This window comes from Ornithorhynchus anatinus, chromosome 16 (genome assembly GCF_004115215.2).
Source record: "Ornithorhynchus anatinus isolate Pmale09 chromosome 16, mOrnAna1.pri.v4, whole genome shotgun sequence".
Classification (NCBI taxonomy): Eukaryota; Metazoa; Chordata; class Mammalia; order Monotremata; family Ornithorhynchidae; genus Ornithorhynchus; species Ornithorhynchus anatinus.
This window is the reverse complement of record NC_041743.1, coordinates 45,807,525-45,834,238: the sequence shown is the minus strand read 5'-3', so window position 1 is coordinate 45,834,238 and position 26,714 is coordinate 45,807,525. Positions and strand designations below refer to the sequence as shown.

Genomic DNA, 26,714 nt, shown 5'->3' with positions numbered 1-26,714 from the left:
CCCCAGCGCTTAGAATAGTGCTCTGCACATAGTGAGCGCTTAACAAATGCCAACATCATTATTATTATGTGGGACGGGGCTGCGTCCAATCCGTTTAGCTTGTATCTACCCCAGCGCAGCGGGGCTCAGTGCAAAGAGCCCGGGCTTGGGTTCTAATCCCGTCTCCGCCACTGGTCGGTTGGGTGACCTTGGGCAAGTCCTTTCTGTGTGGCTCAGTTCCCTCATCTGGAAAATGGGGATGAAGACTGTGAGCCCCACGGGGGACAACCTGATTACCCTCCATCTACCCCAGCGCTTAGAACGGTGCTTGGCACGTAGTAAGCGCTTAACGAATACCGTAATTATTATAGTTTCGGCCCCGCCCCTTTCCCTAGTCCCGCTCTCCACAGCACTTCCCTCTAACGTCGCTTTGGTTCCTCCCCGCCTGTTTATTGTTGTGGTGGGATGTCCCAGGCGCTTAGCACAGTGCTCTGCACACGGGGGCGCTCAATAAATACCACAGACTGCCTGCCTTCGCCCTGACGCCCTCCTCCTTTGGGCCCCGCCCCTTCCCCTCACGCCCCGCTCGCGCCCCTCCGGCCCCGCCCCTTCCCCCCGCGCGCCTCGCTCTGGCCCCGGCCCCGCCCATCCCCTCTCTCTCTGGCGCCCCCTGGCCCCGCCCCTTCCCCCCCGCCCTCGCGCCTCGTTCTGGCCCCGCCCCTTCCCCCCGCGCGCCTCGCTCTGGCTCCAGCCCCGCCCCTCCCGCTGGCGCCGCTCTGCCCCCGCCCCTTCCCCCGCCCGCGCGCCTCGCTCTGGCTCCGCCCCCCCGCTCGCGCCCCTCCGGCCCCGCCCCTTCTCCCCCGCGCGCCTCGCTCTGGCCCCGGCCCCGCCCATCCCCTCTCCCTCTGGCGCCCCTCCCGCTCGCGCCCCTCCGGCTCCGCCCCTTCGCCCCGCGCGCCTCGCTCTGGCTCCGGCCCCGCCGCTCCCCTCCGGCGCCCCTGTGGCCCCTCCCCTTCCCGCCCTCCCGCGCGCCTCGCCGTGGCTCCGGCCCCGCCCCCTCCCCTGTGGCCCCGCCCCTTCCCGCCCTCCCGCGCGCCTCGCTCTGGCTCGGGCCCCGCCCCCTACCTGCCCCCGGGCCCCTCCGGCCCCGCCCCTCCCCCCTCCCGCCCGCCCCGTTCTGGCCCCGCCCCCTTCTGGCCTCCCGTCTCCGGCCCCGCCCCTCCCCGTCCGGTCCCCGGCGCCTCCGGCCCTCCGGGGCCCGGCCCTGTCCCGTCCGGTCCGGTCCGGTCCCTCCCTCCCCGCCCATGGGCTGCGCGGCGGCTTGGTGCCGGGGCCGGTGTCCGTGGGAGGCGCTGTTGACGGCGCTGGGCACGGCCGCCTTCGTGGTGGACGCGGTGGCGGACGTGTGGGCGGCGGGGGGCTACGTGCGGGAGGGCCGCCCCGCCTGGGCGCTGCTGCTGCTGGCGCCGCTGCTGCTCAGCTCGCTGGCCGGGCAGCTGCTCAGCTGGGCCTGGCACCGAGCCGACCCCCCGGGGCTGGCCCCCGACGGCTGCCCCCCGGCCCGCCCGCCCCCGCGCCTCCTCGCCCTCTGCCACCTCCTGCAGCTCGGCTACCTGGCCAGGTGAGCCCCCGCCGACCCCCCGCCGCCCAACCCCTAACACCTCCTGCCCCGGGCCCGGGGACTCGGAGGACGCGGCTTCTCGTCCCGCCCCCGCCGCCTGTCCGCTCAGTAGTATTTATTGAGCGCTTACTGGGTGCAGAGCACTGGACTGAGCGCTTGGAATGAACAAGTCGGCAACAGATAGAGACGGTCCCCGCCGTTTGACGGGCGCACGGTCTAATCGGGGGAGACGGGCAGACGAGAACGATGGCGATAAACAGAGTCGAGGGGAAGAACATCTCGTAAAAACAATGGCAGCTAAATAGAATCGAGGCGATGTACGTTTCATTAACAAAATAAATAGGGTAATGAAAATATATACAGTCGAGCGGACGAGTACGGTGCTGAGGGGATGGGAAGGGAGAGGGGGAGGAACGGAGGGAAATGGGGGGAAAAGAGGGTTAAAATGCTGAGAGGTGAAGGGGGGGCGGTACAGGGAGTAGAGGGAGAAGGGGAGCTCAGTCTGGGAAGGCCTCTTGGAGGAGGTGAGTTTTAAGTAGGGTTTTGAAGAGGGGAAGAGAATCAGTTTGGCGGAGGTGAGGAAGGGAGGGCGTTCCGGAACCGCGGGAGGACCAGGTCCGGGGGTCGACGGCGGGATAGGCGAGACCGAGGGACGGTGAGGAGGTGGGCGACGGAGGAGCGGAGCGTGCGGGCTGGGCGGTAGAAAGAGAGAAGGGAGGAGAGATAGGAAGGGGTGAGATGATGTAGAGCCTCGAAGCCTAGAGTGAGGAGTTTTTGTTTGGAGCGGAAGTCGATAGGCAACCACTGGAGTTGTTTAAGAAGGGGAGTGACATGCCCAGAGCGTTTCTGCAGGAAGATGAGCCGGGCGGCGGAGTGAAGAATTAGACCGGAGCGGGGCGAGAGACGAGGAAGGGAGATCAGAGAGAAGGCTGACATAGTAGTCTAGCTGGGATATAACGAGAGCCCGTAGCAGTAAGGTAGCCGTTTGGGTGGAGAGGAAAGGGCGGATCTTGGCGATATTGCAAAGGTGAGACCGGCAGGTCTCGGTAACGGATAGGATGTGTGGGGTGAACGAGAGAGACGAGTCAAAGATGACACCGAGATTGCGGGCCCGAGAGACGGGAAGGACGGTCGTGCCATCCACGGTGATAGGGAAGTCTGGGAGAGGACCGGGCTTGGGAGGGAAGATGAGGAGCTCAGTCTCGCTCATGTTGAGTTTTAGGTGGCGGGCCGACATCCAGGTGGAGACATCCTGGAGGCGGGAGGAGATGCTAGCCTGAAGGGAGGGGGAGACGACAGGCGCAGAGATGTAGATCTGCGTGACATCTGCATAGAGATGGTAGTCGAAGCCGTGAGAGCGAATGAGTTCACCGAGGGAGTGAGTGTAAATGGAGAACAGAAGAGGGCCGAGAACTGACCCTTGAGGAACTCCAACAGTTAAAGGATGGGAGGGGGAGGAGGCGCCTGAAAAGGAGACCGAGAATGACCGGCCAGAGACCGGCCAGAGAGATAAGAGGAGAACCAGGAGAGGACGGAGTCCCTGAAGCCAAGGTGAGATAAGGTGTGGAGGAGGAGGGGATGGTCGACAGTGTCAAAGGCAGCAGAGAGGTCAAGGAGGATTAGAATGGAATTATCTTTAGGTCACTCTGTGTCAGGGGCAGGATTGGGGTACAGCCCCCACCCCCCCCAGCCAGTGGGAGCCCCCCACCTCCCTCCATGCCAGTTCTGGCCCTGTCTGTGGAGGAGCCGGGCTAGGGGTGTGAGCTGGTCCAGGCCCAGCATGGGCAGGACAGGCTGCTGGAAAACATCTGCTTCCAGCTCATGTCTGCCCGGGTAATCGGAAGTTCTCTTTAGGGCAGCAAGGTTGGTGACCTCCCTGAAAGGTCGAGGGTCGGCAATGTCACACTTTGTCATTATATCACCGCGATCGATCTCCCTCATGGTGAAAGCCTGGAGCGGCAGTCCCTCACCCATGGTGGGGAGATGGGAGTTGGGGGTGGTATTCTGTCCCGTTCAGCCCCCACTCCCCCTGAGCCTCTTGGGCTTCAGGAAGAGTTTAGATTCCTCTGCACTTTCCCCCTCTCTAGTCGAGTGCGGAAATGTTTTCCCAAACAAGTGCGGTCCCTGGGACCTTCCCCCCCCCGCATCAACCCCTAGTCTCTCCAGCCCCCGGGGCCTGTCCTGCCGTGCTTAGTTAACAGGCCTTGGACCTCACACCTCTTGAGGACAGGGACTGTGTGGGCAGTGCCACAGTGCTCTCCCCGGTGCCCAGGATGAGCTCTGCCCATGGCCGACCGTCATTTTCTTGAGGGCCGGGATCGTATGGACTTTCGGGGCGGCACCGTGCGCACGAGAGCGCTCAGTGGGCGCCCTGGGTCGGTCGGTCGGTTGGCAGGTGTGTCCATGCCCTGCGGGTGGAGGTGTACCTGTGGAGGAAGGAGAAGCCGTCGGAAGTGGAGCTGGCTTACGCCGCTTTCCTCTCCTTGGACATCAGCCTGCTGCGACTGTTCGAGACCTTCCTGGAGACGGCGCCCCAGCTCACGCTGGTCCTCATCTTCTGCCTGCAAGCGCACACGGCCCAGTACTTCCAGTGTGAGTGGGACAAGGGAGTGAGGGGCTGGGGGCCTGCTCCACAGCAGGAGCCACAGGGGTAGGGAATTAGAGGACTGGAAGCTGCATCCCCTGCCCTAGCCCCAGCCCGCTGTGGGGCCTTCTACGCTGGGTCGGGGTCGAAGGTGGGGAAGCGGGCACTTCTGGGTCAGGGTTGTTCTGGGCTCCTGCCTGATCCCGGATCTCCCCCCGCCCCCAGAACTGGTGGGGAGGGGACCGCGAGGGCAGGGCTGAGGTGTCAGGGGACCCTGGAGTAAGGAGTTGGGATGGCCGTGGGAGGAAGATCAGGGTCCTTTAGGGGGATGGGGGTTATCGCGAGCAGCGGTCCACCTGGCTCTGGGGGGTGGGGGGAAGGGGGCCGCTCCACCTGGAGGCCTCCTCACCCGAGTGGCCCTGCCTCATGACCGCGAGCCCCCGTGGCCCCCTGCCACCCGTGGCGGTAGACGGGGTCAGTGGGAGCGGGGAAGCCCCCGAGCCTGGACCGAGCCGGCCGCCCTCCCCGCTCGCTCCGCAGGGGCCGGGATCTGCACCTCGCTGCTCTGCGCCTCCTGGGCGCTGCTCGACTACCACCGGAGCCTGCGCAGCTGCCTGGAGGACAAGCACCCCCTGGACGCCCCCTTTGCCATCGTCACCTACTTCCTGTGGAACCTGCTGCTGCTGGCCCCCCGGCTGTTGGCGCTGGCCCTACTCGGGGCGCTGGCCCCGGGCCTGCTGGCAATGCACTTTGTGGCCGTGTGGCTGGCCATGTTGCTCTGGGTGTGCCTGCAGGGCACGGACTTCATGGGCGCCGGCGGCTGGGAGGGGCTGTACCGTGCCGTCGTGGCAGTGATCCTCTACTTCTCCTGGTTCAACGTGGCCGAGGGCAGGACGGTGGGCCGCAGCACCCTCTACTACACGTTCATGCTCTGTGACAGCACGCTCCTCGTCGGCTGCTGGCTCTGGACCCATTGGCCCCTCCCGGCCGGCTCCCTCCTGGCCTGGGCGTTGCCCACGGCCGCCGTCTCCTTCGCTGTGGGGCTGGGCCTGAGGGGGGTCTACTACTGGTGGCTGCACCCGCGGGCCAGCTGGGACGAGGTGGACTTTGGGAGGGCGGGAGCCCAGCCGCCACCCCCGGGCCCAGCCAACCCCCGCATGGCCACATTGGCCCGCAGTTTCTACTCCACGGCGGTGGTGGGCCCAGCCTGAGGTGCCCTGGGCCACAGGCTGCCCCGACCCGTCTCTAGCCACGGCCCCGGGCTGAGGACCGTGATGGCTGGCTTTTGTGGGCCCAGGAAGAGACCTCGGGCTGGCTGCGACCCTTGCCCCATCCACTCCTGGTCAGGGGCCCAGTGGAACTGCAGCCTTCCCATTTGGAGAGAGGAAAAATAGACTATCCCGGACCCCACCGCCTCCCGACTGGGACAAGTTGTGGAGGGGGGCAAGGCCCCACCAAGCAACCGTAGCCCAGGAGTCTTATCGGCCCCAGGCCTTGTGCTCACTGACTCCATGGTGGTCTGCCACCGGCCAAGGCAGGAGAAGTTTTATAGAAAATAAAAACTTTATTTTTCAAGTGAAGACAGTTCCCGTTACATAGAACATCATGGTTCTGTTCTCTACTGCCACAAATGCCCGGGTCACATAAATACACCCACCACCGCCCGGCCTGGCGTGCCGCCCGCCCCCGCACCACACCTCAGGCCAAGGGAATCCAGTTTCTAACCACGGACCGGGACCCAGGCCCAGCCCTAGGGCTGGCGGCAACTGGGGAGAGGTGGGGTCAGCCAAGGGCGGGGTGGCAGGTAGTTCCCCCACCTCCGGCCCAGGGGAGGACCAGCAAGCTAAGCAAGAGGAAGGCAGGGGCCGAGCGCCGGGTCGGGGAGCCATCCCTGCATACTCGCAAGTTTTCTGGGAGGAGGCCCCTGCCCCCCTCCAGCTCTCACCGTGGTCAAGGGAGCAGGGTGGAAACAGTCGAGGGCACAGAGCCGACAAGGTAGGGTGGAGGGCTAAGGCACAGTTGCACAATTGGAAGTCAAGCAGCCTGCAGGCTGTGGCCCACAGGAGCGGCCGGGGGCCCGTCAATGTGTGGCGGGGGGGCGGCTCCCGGGAGGAGTGGGAATGGGCAGGGACGGGGCAGGGTTACCTGGAGAGTAGCTCCCCGACACTCTGCCACCAAACTCCCCTGCAGGGGCTAGGGCGGAGGCCAGCCAGAGCTCAGCTAGGGTGAGTGGTGGGCCGGGCCCCGTGGCGGGGGCGGGGGCACCCCCGATCAGCCCCAACTGTCGCAGGACGGAATCTAGAGCAGGTCTGGGGCGCTGTCCGCCGCTGGCTCCCGGAGCCCACCCCGCAAGCACGGCCTGCCCGGGAGTGGAAGCAGATCACAGGGGATTACGGGGGAGGGGGGCCGACCTGGGGCGGGGAGCCAGAGCCTACCCCCAGCCGAGCCTCCACAGCCAGGACCGCACTGAGCAGAACCAGGGTAGGAAGGGGCGGAGGGGAGGGGGATGGAGGCGGGTGAGGCCGGCCCTTCCCCGGCCACATACAACCCCCGCCTTCACATACACGTTGCCCCATAGTAGAACGGTGGCCACAGCCAGCCTTGGCAAGTGTGGCCTGCAGGGTTGCCAGATCTGGCCTGAGAGTGCCCAAGGCCTCTATCAATGTGAAAGCGGCGGGATGAGCTGGAGAAGACCAGTGATTGGCACTCTGCTGAGAGCTGGACTAGAGTCATCAGAGAGGACGGCGGCTGCTCCGGGCCCCGGCGGCCCTCCCCCATACCTGGGGGCCCCCCAACCCCGTGCCCCCAGCCAATCTGCAGGCATCGGCCACCATCCAGACTCCAGGGAAGGGTCAGATCCTGGCGGAAGGTGGACTGGCAACCGAGGGGCTGGGGGGGCGGGGGGGTGGCCTTTCCTACAGGAAGTCAAGCTCCAGGGCCTGGTGGAGGGAGACGAGGTCGCTGTGGTTCGTGACCCGCCAGAAAGGCATGTTGTGCTGTGAAGAACAGAGAAAGGAAATGCAGCAAGAGTGGGGGGCGGGGTGGGGTTGGGTGAGGGTTGGAGGGGAGGGGTCCAGGGGCTCCTCCACCATGTCCTGGCCCTGGCCCTGGCCCCGGCCCCGCCCAGCAGCTAGCCAGCCAAACGTGCGGGGAGGCTGGGTCCTCTGCGGAGGCCTCCACTGTGCTCTGGAGGCCGGGGCGGCCCTAGAGCTCCCACACCAGTTCGGTTCTCCCACACCCCCGGTTCTGGGTGTTCCTGGGTCCAGGCCCAAGGGAAGTCTCACCCCAGGGCCCCGAAAGGATTGCCACACAGCCCCGCTACTTCCTCAATGATCAGAGTGGAGAAGTTGGCAAATCATGCCCCAGGAAGCAGCCCAGGTAGAGCCTGAATGGGGAAGCGCGCAGGAAGAGGAAGCCCGGCAGGGGGTGGGCCACTGTCCATCCGTACTTCCCCCGACCCCGGTACCTGTTTGGCAGCAATTTCCTCATCACGGCCATCCCCGATGACCACGTAGGTCACCTTTTTCCCAAAGCGTGACACAATCCTCTCAAAGCAGCTCTCTTTCCCTGAAAGGGAGGGGAAAGAGAAAACAGGATTGGGATGAGGGTCCCTGTGCCTGGAAGACCAAGAGCTGGTCGGGGGTGTTGGCAGGGGAAGGAGCGACTCCCAAGGTGACCCCACAGCCGTGCCCTGGGACGATGAAGGGCCAACAGACCAGGAAACCGGGGTCCCGGAGGTCCCTTCCAGGCTCAGGGCTTTCTCCTAGGGCGGGCCTGGGTATGTCTGACATCCAGCACGCGCACATGTGTATGTGCGTGTGCAAGGACCAAAGGGCTGGGGCGGTGCACACAGCTATCTTGCCTCCACAGTCTTAGGAAAATCAAAGAGTCCAGGTGCCTGCCTGCATCCTGAAACTAGACCCCCACAAGGAAGGGCCCATCCCCAACCAGCAGCCTCTGCATGCATGTATGTATGTATGTGTGCATGAACGGACACGTGCCAGGCTACCAGCTAGTAGTGGGGCCCAAATGTGTGAGCCAGGTGGCACCCCCACCAAACCCTGTTCTCTGGGGTGTGTGTGTGTTGGCGGTGCCTCCCAGAGCTTTGAGTCTTTTCGAGCCACTGGGGGACGGGAGCTGGGGACCAGGGGGAGGGGAGGTCAGAGGTCGGAGCTCGGTGCCATACCAATCTTGGTGGCGCTGTAGATGTTCTCGATGGGGAACACCTCGCCCAGACCGTACAGTAGGACCTTAGCAAGGGCGGGTACCAGCTGGGTGGTGGTGATGAGAATGTTCACGCAGTTTTTCCTGGAGAGAGAGAGGAGGGCTGTTGGGTGGGCAGAATGGGGCGACCCAGGTGAACAGAAAGGGGAAGTGGCTGGCCAGGAGGGCGAGCTATTGGGCATGTGGGAACTCCCGCCAGGTATGGCCAGCTCTGCCCCTCCACCCCCACCTCCGTGCCATTTTCAATCAATCAATGGTATTTACTGAGAGCTTACTACGTGCAGACCACTGTACTATGTGCTTGAGAAGAGTACAATCCAAGATATTTAGCGAACAAGTTCCCCGCCCATAACGAGTTTACAGTCCAATGGGTCCTTCCTGCGAAAAGTACCGAGCCCCAGAGATGCCCTAGGTCTCGTCCTCAGCTACCCCCGCTGCCAACACGCCCCTATAACACGGGGGAGGGGAAGGGGGAGAGCCAATGTCACCCTGGAACCACGGCTGGGCACCCTCCCTGCAGCAAACCCAGCTTTCGGAAGCTTGGTTCCGTTCTCGGCCCCTGCAGCCCTCCCTCCCCACGTGCTTTGCCAAGGGCAGGAGGGGCAGCAAAGCCTGTCACACATTTCCAAAGGGGTATAAGGGCAGGCTACATGTATATCTGTGTGAGCGAGTGAGTGAGCGAGGGTATGTGAGCTGTGATGGCTGGGCCAGGAAAGGCAGTAAAGAAGCCCCCTGGGGAAATTCAATCGAGAGCAATCTGTACGTGCTGACTGGGGGTGCCCCCGGACGCTCCCAGCCTGGCGTCGTCCCAGAAGAGGCGGCGGTATCTGCAGGCCAGTCAAGCACACGCTTGCCAGCTCCATAGAAAGATAAGAAGGGACAAGAAGGACGTCTGCTGCGTCGGTACCTTGGACTTCCATGGGCCAGTATGGTCGGTAGAGAGAGAAATCGGACTGAGATCTTGGGAACCAGGCCCAAAGACGGAAGACCCGAGTACCATGTGGTTTCCCGCCTTCCGATCCACACCTGGCCCTCTGCCTGGCTTGGGGATGGGGTGTGTGTGGATCGGGGGAGGCGGGGGGAGGAAGGAAGAGAGAGAGAGAGAGAGAGTGCGTGTGTGTGTATGCCTGCACGCATGTTTGGGAACGCATGGGTTTAGGAAGCATATGCCAGCAGATCGAGAATCAATAAATTGAGATTTGCTTGCAGAAACACAAGTGTATTCCTTGATTCTACTAGATTAAGGAAATTGACTTTGGACAAATCTCTGAGGGCCCTAAGATCCAAACCCCAGTCCTGAGGAGACTGTTACGGGACCGGCACCCCCTACCTGGACTGGATGAGCAACAGAGACTTGAGGGCCGTTCCCAGCCAGGAATCCGTTAAAACCTCGATTTCTGCTCGAAGCCGCTGCAGGGCTTCCTTCCGCTGGGGACTCAGGAGGCCTGTGGAGTGGCACCACACCGGCTGGTGACACGCCCGGCCAAGACCGCGGGCGCGGGGGGATGTCGGCAACTGCAGCCCGGCTGGCTGAGGAGGGCCGGAGGGAGGGGTGCGGCGGGGGGGGGATGAGGAGCAGGCAAGGATAGTGGAGGAAGAGGAGGAAGGGGAGGAGGAGGAGGAGGAGGAGGAGGAGGAAGGCTAGGCCCTGCAAGGGTCTCACTCACCGCCCACGTTGCTCTTGTGCTTGTCGTAGGTCTCCCTGACTTTGCGGTAGCGGAAAGCCAGCTTCCTCATCCAGTCAACCCCGCCCTGCACGCCCACCGCGCCCCCAGGGCCCGTGCCCCCAGCGCTGCCACTGAAGCCGTCCGTTGAAAAGCTGTAATTGCTGCGAGGGAGCGGGCGAGAACTGTCAGCGCCCCCAGGTCGGCCCCCTTCCCCACCCCGGCAGCTCCCCCAGGGCCGGGCCAGGGTACGGGGAGGTGGCCCCGGTTCCCCGCTCGGCGGACGCTCACCTCAAGTCCTGTCCGTTGTCGTCCGAGGCCACGTCCTCCACGTGTACCTGGTCACACTCCTGCAGACGGACGGACAGGCAGAGTAGGGGGGCACAGTCCCGGGCCTCTCATGAGGGAGGGATCTCAGAGTTTGCCACCTTCCTGTCCCACCTGCAGCTGCCTCCACAACTTCTCCCCACCCCTGGGGCTCAGCCTACATGGGCCAGGGCCTGACCTTCCTCCCGGAGACCAGAAGTGGGGAAAATGGGGTTTGCCGGGACCCAGGGCAGGGGGCAGAATGACAAGGAGGCGGCGGAGGGGTGACCAGCACCCAAATGCCCCCCAAGTCACGGGCCCCACGGTCAGTGCCCTGATAGAGAGCTGTGGCCAGAAGACAGCCACCCATCCAGACCCCAGTCTGCCACACAGAGCTCCCGAGTGGCCACGGGGCCCCATCTGCGGTAGGCTTAGACCACAGAGGCCCAAAGACCCCGAGTCCGGTCTCACCTCCAGGTCGTTGAAGAACAAGTGCGTGTCGGCCACCTCAAAGATCATCTCCTCCATGGTCAGGCCCGAGCCGATGACGACCGTCGGGTCCTGGCCGGGGACAGACTCGCTCAGTGCCGAGGCCCACGGTGAGGTCGCGGGTCACCGCAAGCCGAATTGGCCCCACCTCAGGCACCCTGGAGGCAGAGTGCATCGAACCCCGAGCCGGGGGGGGAGGATCTGCTCCTGGTCTGGGAGTGGGCAAGTAGCATTTTACACCTTGCCAGTCTGTTGGGCCGCCAGGGCGACCCAGGGGTCACTGTTACCTTCCCGTACTTCTGGGCATAGGAGCCGGTGAGCAGGGAGTGGAAGATGATGATGGTCTCATCCAGATCCCACAGGAACACCCGCTGGGGAGGAAGGAAGGCAAGGTCTGTCAGCCTCCTCTAGGGCAGGGGCCTTACGGACTGGCATGTGAGCACCCATAGTATGTGTGCTGCTTCAGGGTTTGACCCGTTTCAGAGTCCCACCGGGAGGGCGTTCCCCGGCCCAACAGGGTCCAGTCCCCAGCTCTGGCACATGCTGCCGCCCACCGCCTCCCAACCCAGGCGGAGGCCAGCCGCACGTCCGGGACAAAGCTTCTGTGTCTTAGCCTCTCTTGTGGGCGGGCTAGGACTGCAGAGAGCCATCCCAGCCCCCGGCAGCTCCCTGCACCCCGGGGACTGTGGCTCCCACCCTCGCGAGGATGGTCAAGGCCTGCGGCAAGTGACCAGGCGGTGCGAGTGGAGGGGAGAAACACAATAAAGAACGGGGTCTGATGACCCAGCCCTCATCCTCGTACTTCCAGCTCGTTGTCTTGGGAGGCTGTGGCGTCGGCTTTCCTCTTGCCCCGGTTCTTCCCGGCCACATTTTTCCTGGCCTGCTCCTCTGCTTCCTTGCTGGGTGCGGCCCGGGCCAAGGACGGGCTGGCTGCAGGGTCCCCTGTGGGAGACCGTGAGGTGATTACCCCCTGCTACAAGGACAGTGCCCGTCCCTGTCCCCATCCCACTGGCTCCGGCCCCAGCGGCTGGCTGTACCTGAGGAGAGGCGCTGGTTCGCGGGGGTGGGGGCAATACCGCCGGGTTTCCCAGCTTGGTAGACGGGGGCAGCGAGTGGAGCCGTCTCAGCACTGCTGCTGCTGCTGGTCTGTGCCGGGAGGCTAAAGCTGGGGCTGGGGTAGCAGGTCTGGTACTGGTTCTGACCCAGGATGGTGTACGTGGGATAGTCCTGAGAGCAAAGAGGTGGTCAGGAAAGGAAGGGTCAGGGAGAGCAGTGCTCCCCTTCTCCAGGGCTTGCCGCCAGGCCCCGAGTGCCCCAGAGGGCTCGGAGCCATGGGCTGACACACTCGGGCCAGTCTGAAGGGCGGAGGGGACGGGGCCTGGACCGGGCAGGGCAACGGGCTGGTAAAGGAGGCGCTCATCTACCTGACTGGAGATGCTGGCGACAGCGGACACGTTGGCGGCGGCGGTGGCGGTGGAAGAGGCAGAGACTAGGCTGGCGTTGGGGCTTGGAGCTGCAAAGTGCCCAGGGATGCAGAGTCAGCAGGATAGGTGGGGGGGGAGGGGGGCGGTTCCCCCAGTGAGAGAGGCTGAATCTGGCCCCCCAATTCCCCTGTCGGCGATACCACGATCCCTCCGGCAAGGCTACGTCTCTACCGACGTGGGCTGCGGTCGACTGCAGCACCAGAGGACCCCGGCTGGAGTGCAGGAACCGCAGGATCCCAGACAATACCGACCCAGCTTGCTGGCCTTTCGGGCACCCCGGCGGCAGTGAAGGACCACCGCGGGGGTAGGGGGTGTCTGCACTTGCCACGGTCTGCGGAGCCAGCTGTGGCAGGCTCCTGGAAGAGTGGGAAGGTATTCGGGGAAGTCCCCTCCCGGGATTTATCGCCCACGGCAGCAGTCCCACCCAAATTCAGGAGCGCACAGGCTGAATCGAACCCCCAAAACTGTCAGGAGCTCCTCAGGGCGAGCACGACGGTGCTGGTCCATCTGCGTGGCCGAGGCCAGCTTCCTGCTCAGTCTCCACCTTAAGCCCAGCACTGTGGATTCTTGGCACACATGTATGAGCACCCATGAACACATACACATAGACTTATGTATATATGGCTATTCGGGCCCTCCCCGGGTGGAGATGGGAGAGGCACAGCACCACGGGGAATCCACATTTTGCCTTGGACAAGCTCAAATATCCCAAGGTGGGGTGGGGTGGGGGTGGGGAGTGGGGCATCTTACCGAAAGGAGGTAGTCCATAGCTCTGGGCGGCCTGTGGATACACCGTATAGGGCTGGGACTGTGGCAGGGCTTGGTACTGGGTCTGGCCGGAGTAGGCGGTCAGCGTCTCGGACACGGGGACGGAAAGGATATGCGTGTACGGTCTGGAGGGAGGGGAAACGGCAACCTCTGACTGCGGCCGGCGAACGGTCCGGGGCCGCCCCAACCGAGAACCCACCCCCCACCCCAGGCTGCATGCCCCGGCATTGGGCAGGGAAGCAGAGACTGGGAGCACAGGTTGCTCGGACAGACCCCTCCCCCTCGGCCCCTCAGAGACACCTAAGTCCCCGACGTCCCAAGGAGGCTCGTCCCCAGGGTCATCTGGGCCAGAGGAGCCCCCGCAGACCTTGGCCGAGAGGGTCGAGCACCTCCACTCACTTGGCAGAGTAGAGCTGCGAGGAGTAGTCGCTGGCCGGGCGCGGGAGGTAGTCAGTGCAGGTCAGAACTGAGAGAGAGACCGAGACGGGAAGTGTGGGCGCTGTCAACCCTGGGGGACCCCGGAGGGAGGGGCGCTCCGCTGCACAGCTGCCGGAACCCCGCTCTGCTGATGGCTAGAATCGGGCCCAGTGATGGGGGGAAACCAGACTCTCCGGGAGTGGGCAGTTTCTAAGATGGGAGCCGGATGGTAGCGGGGCCCAGTCTCAATGTCCCGACTGCCGAGAGGGGAACGGGGAAGAGTTGGATTGGAGGGGCAGGCGCATTCTTAGCCCCACGTGCACCTTTGGGAGCTGGGGGGCACAAGAGAAGGGTGATTTAGGTGGCAAATCTCCTCTCCACAGCTGGAGCTGACTGACAGGGCTCCCAAAGCCGTCTGCGGATACAAAGGAGTCCCACGGGCCCAGGGGGAGGCAGGCTTACTTCCATCTGCCATGGTGACATCTGAGGCGAGGCCGGGGCCTTCCACTTTCTGCTCATTGGCGTCGGGGAGGGTCCCCTGGCTGAGGAACAGAACACATGGGAATTAGCCACCACCAATACACGAACAGGACACCATGGAGCCAGGGGCAGGGAGAGAGGGGCCGCTGCCTTCCCTCGCCAGGAGCCACTTCCACCCCAGTTCCCAGAGCTCGACTCGTGGCTGTCATCACCGCTGCCTGCCAAACACCCAGATTTCCCCGGCCTAGACGTCCCACTGACCAGGTGGCTGGCCGCGGGAAGGGCGGGTGGCCAACTGGCGGTTCCCCCGGCAGGAGTCCCCGACACTAGAGAGGAGCCCGTGCGATCCGCCGAGGGGGAAAACCGGACTGGCAACACTTCCTTCGTGTGGGGGGGTGGGGGCGGGGCCCAGTCAGGTGTTTCGTTTCCCATGATGGATCAGGGCCAGAGGCCGGGGCACATTCTGATTGAACCGGAAGGGTCGCCAGCAGCCCCGAGACACCCAGACAGCCACCGGTGAGGGCTGAGGCCCTTCTCCACGGGGTGGCAGGTTTGAAAGGAGCGCCTCGGGCTAGGTGTTATCTTTATAAAACCAAGGCCGTGACTCTTTCCAAAAAGGACAGGCCCAGATGCCCGAACGGTCCACGGGCCCGAGTCCGCAGTCGGGCCAGCCACGAGCCAACCCACAGCCTGGAGCTAGGCAGCCCGGGACTCCTCAGCCTCGCAGTGACCTCTGCAAGCAAACCAAGTCGGGGTCTGTCCACTGCCCTCCCCAGGTGGGACTGACACCCAGACACTAAGGAAAGGGCTCCAAACCAGTGGCACTGGGCAGCACCTATTGGGTCGGTCCAGTGAGCGGACCACAATTCTGGGAATTGGAAAGCCCGGGATCTAGTGCCAGGGGCTACAGCCGCTCCCACAGGAGCAGCGCACAAACCAGAGAGCCATCGCCAGTTATCATCCCTCCACCTGGTTCCAAAGAGGGCGAAGTCAGTTTCCCCCTCCCACACAGCACACCAACCCAGCAACCACCCCGGCCTCTGGAAGTAGGAACGGGCGGTCCTGATCAGCACCACCCACTGGACGAGGAACCCCGGCAAAGCCACCGGGCCCCCGCTGCACACCTTAACGCCGGCTCCCCCGACTCCTGCATCTTGGCCTTTTTCACCTGCAATGACAAAGGTTCCAGTGTACACCGGGACCCAGCGCCCCAAGGCTCCAGGATGGGAGCGGGCCTGGGTGGATGTAACCCGGGAAAACGGGTGGGCCGGTGGCTCCCGGAAGCAGCCAACCCTTGACCGCATTTCACCAGCCCTAGTGCTTCTCTGTCTTCTCCGGCTGGCCAGCGGGCTATGGGGAGGGGGCCGGAGGCAGGCAGTCGTCCAGGGTGTCGCCAGCGGCGGAGATTAGGGGAACCTTGGCTCTGGGACTGGCCATGCCCCCCAACATGCACGTCAGAGAGTAGGGGCTGCGCGGGGGTCCTGACCACCGAGCCCCACCCCCGACCTCCAGGCACGGCCGTGCAGCGCGGGCAGGGGGCACCCCCTGCAGGGCACCAGTGGCCAGGAGAGGGCACGACTGACCCTTGGACGGGGACCACCCTCACCCCCACCCCGCCCCGGCCCCGAACAGAACTTCGTCCCCTACTTAGAATCACCGCAATTAGCCAACGGTCGAGACTCCAGGTAAAAGCCCCCTACCCGCCCTCCTGTCGACCTCGGCAAGGGCTGTGATCCCGGCCCCGGCCACTCACCGTAGGCTGCTGCTCGGTGAGATCTCGGTCCTCCTCCATGGGGGCGGCTGTGGTGGTACTCCCGCGCTGCCCGGGCCCGTCCCCGTCCCCGTGTCTGGTGCTCAGCCCTCACGGCCTGTCGAGATGGGGGTCGACAGCTTTATGTACTCGTTCGAGGGGCTTATCATCGAGGCCATCGACTCGGCCACACTCCTCGGCCCCGGCTTGCCGGGGGCCGGCCCTACACGTGGTTTGGCGAAGCGGAGGAGAGGTGGGTGGCGAGTCCGAGGGAGCGGCCACGAGAGTGCCCGATGCCCGGCCGGCGCCGGCACGTGGCTCCCCACCCCCACAGCTCTCGGAGGCCCGTCGCCTTGGAGCCGGACGGCCCTGCCGCCCCAGCGACGGCCATGTGCTGGTCACTAAAACAACTCCCTGGAGCTTAGCGGAGTCCCGCTGGAAACAGGCCAGGGTGGGACGAGCGTGTCAGCCGGCCGGCCCCGATAACATCTAACCTGCTTTAATGTGGAACGTTTACATAACGGTGACACCCGACGGCAGCAAGTAGGACACCCGCCAAAGGCAATTAGGCGCTTCCTCCTCGGCACAGCACTGTCTGGGGCCACCCCAGCGCCAACTCGGAACCCATCTGCGGATTATTTTTGACAATTTCTTAAGGAAGCAGTCCAAGGCGGGGGAGCTGAGTCCAGGCCGCACAATTCAACGGCGGGATCCCGACCCAGCCAGCGATGTGCCCCGGCCCCGAAGACGGCGGGAGAGCGGATGTGAGAATAGCGAAGCAGCTCCCAACCGGTCTCCCAGGCTTGCCGCGTTCTGCCTGGGCCGCGGCTGGACAGGCCGGACTTGAGCAGAGGGAGACGGCCCGCCCAGCTGTCCGGTCACCGCCACCTCGGATGCCGAGCAGATGCTTCTCCCCCAGGGAGCCGTGAGGTGACCTCTGACCGGCCGGGGGAGTTTGATGGCCCATGGCCTCGATTCACTCAGAGTCACGGGCCGCCCGTCCTCCCGTCCGTGGGCTCCCCACTGCAGCGGACACAAGACCCTGGGAGGCCCTTCCTCTGCCCCAGGCTTCGAGAAGCGATTCCAGCGAAAGCAGCAGAGAAGCACCGGTCCTGGCCCCGGGGATCGCTCTCGCTGCCACTCCCCAGAACGCAGGCCTCGCCAGGTACCCACAAGAAGCCTCTGGTGGCTGAGGTGTCACAGCTCCACGTTCCTGCAGTGCAACCTATCACACCGCTTTTCTGTGCCGGGTTCCTAAGCCAAACGGGCACCACCAGAAACGGAGAGGGTGAAGGCCAAACCATCGGCAGGCGGTCCGCCCGAGGCGTTACGTAGCGAGACCCCGGCCACGGCAGAACTTCCCACGAGGCGATGACTCAGGTGGGACGGAACTACAAAGGTCACCACTGATGAGGTCCTCGGGTGCTAACAGGGGTGGATGCCCCTACGGGCTGGCATCCCTGAGGGGTGACCGATGGAGCCACCTCCTCCCAGCCTCATGCAGGGCGGACCCCGATCTCCCCTAGCTGGGCACGAGGGGCCCATCACCCGGCAGAAACGCGGGCGACGCCACCCAGCGCGTGACCACGCCCTCTCGACCCAGGGGCAGGCAGCTCAGCAGGGGGGTCCACGGGTGCGGGAGAGAAACCGCGCTCCCGGGAAGCCTGGCCAGCGGGCCCCTCGGCACACCACGAACCCTGTGGTGAACAGCTCCCGGTGCTGATGCCAGTCGGACCTGGAGGGCACGGGCAGTTGTAAAAACTGTGGCTTTTGTTAACCACTTACTACTATGTGCTAAACACTGGGGAAGATATAATGCGAACAAATCAGACTGTCCCCATCCTACCTGGGGCTCAGCCTAAGGGGCGGGAGGTAGAAGATGAAACAGAGGCACCGGAAACTCAAATGACTCACCTAAGCTCACATGGCAGGCAAGCGCTGGAGTCAGGATTGGAACCCAGGTCTCCAGACTCTCAGTCCTGTGTTCTTTCCATCAGGTTGTCCTGCTTCTATAGGCAGGTGCCAAACGTTTGCCCCCCCGACTCCCTGCCCTGTCTCGCCTAGTGGGCCCCCGGGGATGAGCGGAAGGGTGGCGATGGTTCCCAGAGAAAGGAAGCGAAGCAGGAGAGCCCATACCCGTGCCTCACAGCCAGCTGACGGGGGCCACCGGGCGCGACCTCTGGGTCCCACTCGCCTGACCCACAAGGCCAAGGCTCGCCCCCAAGGCCAGGGCAGCCGGGGTCGCAGGCGCTGAGGGAGATGTTACCCAGAGTGTAGGCTTTCTAAACCTGCACCCGGCCCGCCGGGCTCAGGGAGAGGCCTCGTCTCACACAGCTTCCCCGGGTGGGCCGGGCCGAGACGGGGCGCGGGGCGGCAGCTCCTGCCCCTCCTCCACCAGAAGCCAACTGGGTTCACAGGCCTCCCTCTCGGCCCGCTCCCACCTATTACCTGTCTGAGATCAAGCCTGCCGTCGTGCTTTCGCAAATCGAGGGGACGGGTCCCAAAACCCGCAGGGCATGTCAGGTTCTCGCCCGGGGCCCAGGCCCAGGCAACCCCTCCAGCCCTGCCCTCGGCTGGCCCCACCACCCAGCCGCACACGGGGGCAGAGGACGGCCAGGATAAAGAAGGCAGGAGGAAGAAAGTGGGGGGGGCGAGGAGGTTTGCCACAGAATGGCCCCTCGGAAGGAAAGGACCAGGACATCCAAGGGAGCTGGAGAGCGCTGGGACCCAAGCAACTAGATGGTGAATTGCGTTCCTGGCCTGACGCTCTTTGACTCTAAAGTGCCACCACCTGCCGTTACCGTCCCTGGACAGAGCTTGGACACTTTCAGCTCCCCGAGCCACCAAGACACTGGAGCCCGGGGCCAGGTAGGTCCCCCACCCCTGGCCCCACGCAGAGTAGCATGGCCCAGAATAGGACCCCCTCCAGGGGGGTGTAAACCCCCTTGGATGAGAGGGCCCAATGCAAGAATAGCTCCTGGTCTCGCAGCTACCTATCGGGAAGGATGGACATGCCCCGGACCTGAGCCCTCGAGATCAGGACAACGATGGCACCGGTGGCTTGGGTAGCTACGTTGGCACCCCTCCTGCCCCACCTGCTGTGTTTCTGCGGGGCTAGAGAGCAACTGGTGAGTTGGGGAGGAAGGCCTAGAGAGGCCTCCAGGCTAAAATGAGTACGGGGGGGGGGGGGAACAGGCTGCAGCAGGAAAAAAAACACCGGGCCTGTGCAAACAGTGAGGCTTATCTCCAGCTCTTCACCTCGCATTTCCTTGGATCAAGCAGAAAACTTCCAACTTAACTCCTATTCCCTTTGGGCAACCTTAGATTGTTAGCCCCGGGCTTTGGTCCAAAGTAAGAGCTTAATAAATACCATAATGCAGAACACAGTTCTACGCGCTTGGGGGAGTATAAGTCGTTAGTTTGCCGGTGCTGAAACAAACTCAAATAAATGCCATCGATTGATTGACTCAAGGTGCACACAGAGAGGCAGGGAGCGTTTGGGAGTGAGGAGATCCAGGTTCCAGGGCACGCTCCACTACTTGCCTGTCGTGCGGCTTAGACAAGTCACTTCATTTCTCTGGGCCTCACCTTCCTCAACTGTAAAATAGGGATTAAAATACCTGTTCTTCCTCCTTCTTGGCCCCCAAACCCTTTGTGGGACAGGGATGGTGCCTGACTTGATTATCCTATTGGAATGTAAGCTCCTTAAAGACAAGGATCATGTCTACTACCTTTATGGCACTTTCCTGAGTGCCTGGGCCAGTACCCAGTACCAAATGCTCAACAAATACAGTTGATCATGAACTACCCCAGTGCTGAGCACAGTGACTGGCTCATAATGTTTACTTAATAAAGATCATCATTAACACTACAATCCGGGATCTGCAAGAGTGGACGTTTGGGAGCCGAGAATTGTGGGTTCGGGGGTCACGGGATCACTGACAGAGATCAAACGTGACAATGAGAACACGAAAGTTGCAGGGAGGGGATTCCGGAGAATCAGAACGGATTAGTAGCAAGAGCAAGGGTTTGGGAGTCAGCGGACGCGGGTCCTAATCCCATCTCTGCCACCTGTCTGCTGTGTGATCACGGACAAGCTACTTAACTTTTCTGTGTCTCAGTTACCTGACCTGTCAAATGGGGATTAAGACTGTGAGCCCTACGTGGGACAACCTGATTACCTTAAATCTATCCCGGCGTACAGAACGGTGTTTGGCACATAGTAAGTGGTTAACAAGTATCATCATCATCATCATCGACCCAAGTCTTGGGGGAAATGGCCGACAACCATCCAACCTTTGATTTGCTACTCCCCACATCCCTCACCCAGCTCGGGCAGGGTGTTGAAGACCAAGAACTTGAAGCCAAAGTGGGCAGAGTCAAGGCGGGGGAAACTGGTGAAGAGGGGTGGGTGCAGGGAGGGGATGGATCCGTCCCAGCCGCCCCCCACCCCAACCACCCCCGGGCTCCCATCTGCAACTTGGGCCGACCGACAGCCTAAGCCCACAGGGATCTCGTCTACCAGCTCTGTTGGGTTGCATTGTCCCAAGAGCGTACTCGATGGCGCGGAGAAGCAGCGTGGCTCAGGGGAAAGAGCCCGGGCTTGGGAGTCCGAGATCGTGGGTTCTAATCCCGCCTCTGCCGCTTGTCAGCCGTGTGACTTTGGAAAAGTCATGTCACTTCTCAGTGACCTCGCCTGTAAAATGGGGATGAAGACTGTGAGCCCCACATGAGACAACCTGATGACCCTGTCTCATCCCAGCCCTCAGAACAGTGCTTGGCACATAATAAGCCCTTAACGGCGTGGCTCAGTAGAAAGAGCCCGGGCTTGGGAGTCAGAGATCATGGGTTCGAATCCCGGCTCTGCCACTTGTCAGCTGGGTGACTGCGGGCGAGTCACTTCACGTCTCTGGGCCTCGGTTACCTCGTCTGTAAAATGGGGATTAACCGTGAGCCTCACGTGGGACCACCTGATGACCCCGTATCTCCCCCAGCGCTTAGAACAGTGTTCTGCACATGGTAAGCGCTTAACAAATACCAACATTATTATTAGTACTCCAGTGGCCTGTAAGCGCTCAGTAAGTAGGGTCGCCTGAGTGAGTGACCCGCCCCGGAGGCGGGTGTCGGGGCGACGGGGGGAAGGCGACAGGGGAGGCCGGCAGGGCGCGGGGGGCCGGTCCTTCCCCTCCCGGCCGGACCCACGGGGAAGGACGGGGGAGACGGCGGGACACCGCGCCCCCACCGCGGGACATCGGGGTCCCCACCCAACCCCCCCTTGGCGGGCGGGGGCCACCTTCCACCCGGGCGCTCTCTCTGTCTCTCTGTCCTCTCTCCCGGGGCTCACTCCAGTGCTCGGCCCCCAGGAAGCGCCTAGGGAGTCCTCGTCCCGCTCCGGCCCCGGGGGCGCGGAGTACAGTGCTTTGCACACAGTAGGCGTTCAGCCCGGAAGATTGAATGAATGAATGAATGAATGAATGGAGGAGGGTGCGGGTCGGGGTCCGGCGGCCCGGGTGTCCTCCGTCAGGCGGGGGCTGGAAGGGCCCGGCCCGGCCCGGCCCGGGAGGGGGGAGGGTCCGCACTCCCTCCCTCCCTCCCTCCCTCCCTCCCTCATTCCCTCATTCCCTCCCTCCCTCCCTCCCTCCCTCCCTCACTCACCCGAAGGTGGCGACGGCCCCGGGGGGCACCATGGGGGCTTTGGCCCCTAACGGCGACGCGGCGGGAGGCGGGAGGAGGCGGCGTCGTGTGGGTGTGGGCGCCCCGGCCTGCAGGCCCCGCCGCCGGAAGTCCCACACGGCCGGCGCGCACCGTCATCGCGCATGCGCCAGACAGGCCCGGGGCAGCCGGAGCAGCCGGGGCAGCCCAGCCCGGCCCACCTCCCGCCTCCTTCTCCTCCCTCCTCACCCCTCCCGTCTCCTCTTCCTCCTCCTCCTTCCTCGTCCTCCTCCCTCCTCACCCCTCCTTCCTCCTCGTCCTTTCCCTCCTCCTCCCCTCCTCTTCTTCCTCCTCACCTCCCCTTCTCCTCCCCCCTTCTCCTCCCCCCTTCTCCTCCTCCCTCTCCTCCTCCCTCTCCCCCCTCCTCTCCCCTCCCTCTCCCCCTCCTCTCCCCTCCCTCTCCCCTCCTCTCCCCCCTCCTCTCCCCTCTCCTCTCCCCTCCCTCCTCCCCCCTCCCTCCTCCCCCTCCCTCCTCCCCTCCCTCCTTCCTCCTTCCTCCTCCCTCCTCCTCCTCCTCCCCTCCTCCCCTTCCTCCTCCTCCTCCTCCCCCTCCTTCCCCTCTCACCTTCCTCCTCCTCCTCCTCCCCCTCCCTCCTCCTCCCCTTCCCTCCCCCGCCCCCTCCCCTCTCTCCCCCTCCTCCCTACCCGCTCCCCACTCTCCTCCCCTCTCCCCCTCCTTTCATTCATTCATTCAATAGTATTTATTGAGCGCCTACTATGTGCAGAGCACCGGACTAAGCGCTTAAAATGGACAATTCGGCCACAGATAGAGACCATACCTAACCCCTTGACGGGCTCACGGTCTAATCGGGGGAGACAGACGGACAAAAACAAGACAACTTAATAGCAATAAATAGAATCAAGGGGATGTTCACCTCATTAACAAAATAAATAGGGTAATAAAAATAGATACAAATACATCCCTCTCTCCTTCCCCTCCTCCGCCCCCTTCCCCGCCTCCTCCATTGCCTCAGCGGGCTGCCCTGCCCCTGCCCCTGCCCTCAACGGTTGTCGTGGCCACAGAAAAGCCTCTGAGCCTGGGGAAGACTCCATGCCGATGTTCCGCCTCATGGAATCATCATCTTCATCATCATCATTCGGGTACTTGTTCAGCGCTTACTATGTGCCAAGCCCTCTTCTAGGCGCTGGGGTAGATCTCGGTTAATCGGGTTGGATGCAGTCCTTGTCCCACATGGCGCTCCCGTTTTCAATCCCCATTTTCTAGATGAGGTAACTCAAGCCCAGAGGAGGGAAGTGATTTGCCCAGGGTCAGGCAGGAGTCAAGTGGCATAGCTGGGATTAGAACTCCAGTGCTTAGAACAGTGCTTTGCACATAGTAAACGCTTAACAAATGCCATCATTATTCTCATTCCCGAGAATCAAGGACTAGGTCATGAGGGCCAGTCCCCTGCTCCCCTGCGGATGGCCACACGGCCTAAATTGGGCCGGAACACAAAACCAAGACCTCTGCCCCTCGCTGGTCGAGACGTGGGCTCGGTCTCCTGAGCCTCACCTCGCCGGCTGGAGCTTTCTCCAGGGTAAAATGTTTGCATGGTATTTCCATTCAGGTCTTCAGCTAATTAAAACACACATTTATTTATTCGATGAAAAATTTTTAAATGTTTTCCGCTCTCCTCCCACTCCCTTCTGTGTCTCCCTTGCGTGTGGATTTGCACCCACTGTTCACCCCTCCCTCAGCCCCACAGCACTTACATAAAGACCCATAATCTATTTATTTATACTATCGTCTGTCTCACCCCCTTGACTCTAAGCTTATTGTGGGCAAGAAACGTGGCTACCGACTATGTTATAGTCTACTCCCCCAAGTGCTTAGTACAGTGTTTTGCACCCAGTAAGTGCTCAATAAATACAATTGATTGATTAGCACATCCCCCGACATGTGACTGCCCCGTGGAGGCAGATATAGGAGAAACAACAGCCACAGCCTGCAGGAGGTGCCAGTGACACAGGGGTAGCAGCATCATTTACAGCCAGGCCTCTTTATTAATAATAATGATAATTATCAGGGTATTTAAGTGCTTACTATGTGCCAAGCACTGTTCTAAGCACTGGGGTAGACACAGGCAATCAGGTTGTCCCACCTGGGGCTCACGGTCTCTATCACCGTTTTACAGATAACTGAGGCACGGAGTAGTTAATGGTTTGCCCAAGATCACAGAGCAGACAAGTGGCAGAGCCGGGATTAGAAACCAGGTCCTCTGACTCCCAGCCCTGTGCTCTATCCACTAGGCCCTGCTGCTTCTCTGGGGCAGTGCGTGTGCCTGTTGGGGACAGCGTACATGTGCCAGAATGTGTGTGTGTGTAGGTGTGTGTGAGGGGGCGAGGGGGGGGGGTGCGCATACCAGGGGATGTGACAAGGGGCCCATTCTGAAAAACAGTACAACAAAGACACCATCACAGCTCTCTGGGCAGAGAATTTTAATCAACATGCCAGGCCATCACAGGCTCCAATTCATCTCCGGCAGTCCCGTGACTCCACCCGGGGCCGGGACTTCAGGACCACTCATTTATCTCCCAGTGGAAGCCGATGTTGGTGAGGCCGGCGCCGTTGTGCTGGCCACTGATATAGCGGAGAGAGGCCGAGGGCCGGTGGGTCAGGGCATTGAAGGAGGTCCCGGCCGGCTGGCCCACGTGAAACTGCCGCCCTTTGCTGGTGATGAAGATCAGCTGCTGGATGTAGACCAGGTACTTCCCCGACACCTGCGTGATGGTCTCTCCGGGGAGGAGGAGAAACTCGTGGATGACTTCAATCTCAGCCCCATAATACTTGCTCCAGGTGCCCCCAAACTGCAGCTGGATGCTGGGGGAGAGGGGCCGAGTCGCTGGTTAGCGATTGGGCTGCCCGAGGCAGGACGGGCAGGAGTCTGGGAGGCAGCGGGGTCTGGTGGGAGGGGCAAGGGTCGGGGAGACTGGAGGACCAGGGTTCCAGGCCTACTGGGTCACCTTGGATAAGCCTCTTAACTTCTTTATGCCTTAGTTTTCTCATCCGTATAATGGGGACAAAATGACTTGCTCTCCCTGCTTCACAGAGATGTGCCTGGAAGAAGTCATTGGTAGGTAAGGGCTTTGAGGGAAACCACAAGGGATTGGTAGATTCCAGTGTATCCCAGCCCGGCAGCACGGTTCTGATCTGTCCCTGCCCTTGACCCAGTTCCTGCTAGATTCCTCAGTGCTGAAAAGGCTCCCCCATAATGAGCCCTGAACCAGCAGGAACATGGGCTTCACCCCACTTGGAGGGTGGGTGGTGGGCAAGAAGGAAACAAGGGGAGGGTTTGGCAGGGACAGAATGGGGAAGGGGGAAGCAGAGGTTGATGGTGGTGACAGTCATGGGGGCTCCACTCACCCACGAATCACACCTCCTGGCTGCTCCCGGACCCTCAGGCCTGTGATGGTTCCCTGGAGATGGTCTCCAGAGAAGGAGAATGAGATCCCCCCCACCGTCCCATAAGGCCCAGAAAATGAGGAGAGCTGGGTTTGTCCTGGAAGAGATGAAGGGAAACAGATGAGGCTACCAAGGCAGCAGCCTTGGCCCCTTGGAGGGTTCACTCTTCTGCACTGGGGCAGGGGGTAGTATGGGCTTTGGGAGATGGGTTGCGTCTTCCACGGAGGGTGCGCAGGGGTGTTGGCCACGCGAGGGGAGGTTCTCCTCCTGGGGGCCTGCTGGGCTGCGGGCAGGAGAAGGGGGGGGCGGCCCCGCGGAGCGGGTTGGGATCGGGAAGCAGAGTGACGTACCCAGCACCTCACTGTCCCACGGCCCCAGAAGCACGAGCGTCACCAGCAGTAGCTTCATCATCTGGATGAGAGACGGGGACGTGAGGCCGGGCCACCGTCCCTCTGGGTCCCGCAGGCACAGTCATTCTGTCTTATGGGGCCCCGGGACTTTGGAAGGGACCTGAGCCCAGCTGTCCAACCGGACCCTTACCCCTGGCCCCCAGCTCCCAGCCGCCGGCTCCCAGGCACAGCAGCACAAGGCTGGAGACAAGACCGGAAACCAGCCCAATACCAACCCCACAAGCCCACCCGCCCCATTCCTGGGCCTGGGGGGTGAGCGTGGGCAAGTGGAATGACCAGCCCTGGGGATCCACCCCCAAGAGAGCAGCCGGCTGATAGACCCCCTGGCCTGGGGGTCCGAGCCGGGCCAGACCCTCAGCATCGCCTGCCTCACCCCAACAGACGGCCTCCTCACCGGCTGGATAGAAATCGGTTCACTTCGCTCATCCGCACCCACCGCTGACAGCCGTGGAACTCAGCCCGTTGCCCCAGCTCCTTCCTGGGGACAGACACCCCCCCGACTCCCCCCCAGCCTCGAGCCCTCAGAGCTGGGTCTGGGGGTGTTCATCCCCCTCCCCCTGCTGCTCTCATGGCCCCTCACCTGTGAGTGCAGTGTCGGTGTCCCGTGGAGGCTGGAGCTCTTGCCCGTGGGCTCTCGCTGAGGATCTGGTCTCTTATACTGTTCCCGCAAGAGCCGTGGGCCACCTGCCACCTGCCCGTCCTGGTCCTTGGCCAGTACCAACAACTCACCCTCAGTTTGGCCCCACCCGGAGCTGGGATTCATTTTCTTCTCCTTGTCCCCATTCTCTCCCGCCTTGGGCTCTCACCTCACGGCCCCTCCCGCCACGGGGTCTGGCTGAGAGTTTGCAGGTCTGAAGGCAGCGACCGTCCGTAGCAGAGAAGTGGATTGGCTTCCAGATCTCCTTCTCACTCCTCTGCCATGGCAGTCCTGGCTGCTGTCGCTACTGAAACATCCATCTCTTGAAGGCTTCTGCTGTGGCTGAGTCCCGACATAAGTGCAAACTCTCCTATAAGGCCACCACTGCCTGGAGGCCTCCCAGGCCTACACCTCTGGCCCTGGCCCTACCACCATCACCTGCCCACCTTTATGCCTTGTCTGACCTCAAGTTAGCTTTTGCCTTTCACTCTCCCATTGCATCTGTGTTAGTTGACCCCTGTTGAAGGGCAAACTCCTTGATGGCAGGGACTGTGACCTTTACCTCAGTCGACCAATCAGACATATTTATTGAGCACTTACTGTGTGCAGAATACCAAACTAAGTGCTTGGAAGAGTACAGTATAACCATCTACTTGCAGTCTACTTCTGGTGTTCCACCCCAAGGGCCTAGCCCTCACCCCCGCAACATGCACACACGCAAGGGCTGTTAGGAAAGCAAAGGGTTAATATCGAGCTGCCCCTTCCCAAACCACCCCCCCAACCCCA

The 26,714-nt window shown here is 62.4% G+C and overlaps 3 protein-coding genes across 3 annotated transcripts; 1 reads left to right on the top strand and 2 right to left on the bottom strand.

Moving 5' to 3' along the window:
• Positions 1–1,236: 1,236 nt before the first annotated feature.
• Positions 1,237–5,764, top strand: XKR8 (XK related 8). Its single transcript, XM_029081122.2, has 3 exons — positions 1,237–1,600; positions 3,996–4,192; positions 4,725–5,764. The coding sequence occupies exons 1-3, from the start codon at positions 1,284–1,286 to the stop codon at positions 5,393–5,395; spliced, it is 1,185 nt and encodes a 394-aa protein (XP_028936955.1). The 5' UTR covers positions 1,237–1,283; the 3' UTR covers positions 5,396–5,764.
• EYA3 (EYA transcriptional coactivator and phosphatase 3) lies at positions 5,729–21,534 on the bottom strand. The gene is made up of 17 exons (XM_029081121.2): positions 21,422–21,534; positions 15,770–15,884; positions 15,141–15,184; positions 13,999–14,078; positions 13,519–13,585; positions 13,102–13,244; positions 12,292–12,380; positions 11,905–12,094; positions 11,670–11,809; positions 11,155–11,238; positions 10,850–10,939; positions 10,364–10,422; positions 10,076–10,236; positions 9,739–9,853; positions 8,371–8,492; positions 7,651–7,751; positions 5,729–7,180 (listed from the first exon to the last, which is right to left on the bottom strand). The coding sequence occupies exons 2-17, from the start codon at positions 15,806–15,808 to the stop codon at positions 7,100–7,102; spliced, it is 1,605 nt and encodes a 534-aa protein (XP_028936954.1). The 5' UTR covers positions 15,809–15,884; positions 21,422–21,534; the 3' UTR covers positions 5,729–7,099.
• A 2,458-nt stretch (positions 21,535–23,992) lies between these two features.
• On the bottom strand, positions 23,993–26,054 carry LOC120638875 (zymogen granule membrane protein 16-like). Its single transcript, XM_039914279.1, has 4 exons — positions 25,872–26,054; positions 25,232–25,292; positions 24,843–24,978; positions 23,993–24,299 (listed from the first exon to the last, which is right to left on the bottom strand). The coding sequence occupies exons 1-4, from the start codon at positions 26,052–26,054 to the stop codon at positions 23,993–23,995; spliced, it is 687 nt and encodes a 228-aa protein (XP_039770213.1).
• Between the last annotated feature and the right edge of the window lie 660 nt (positions 26,055–26,714).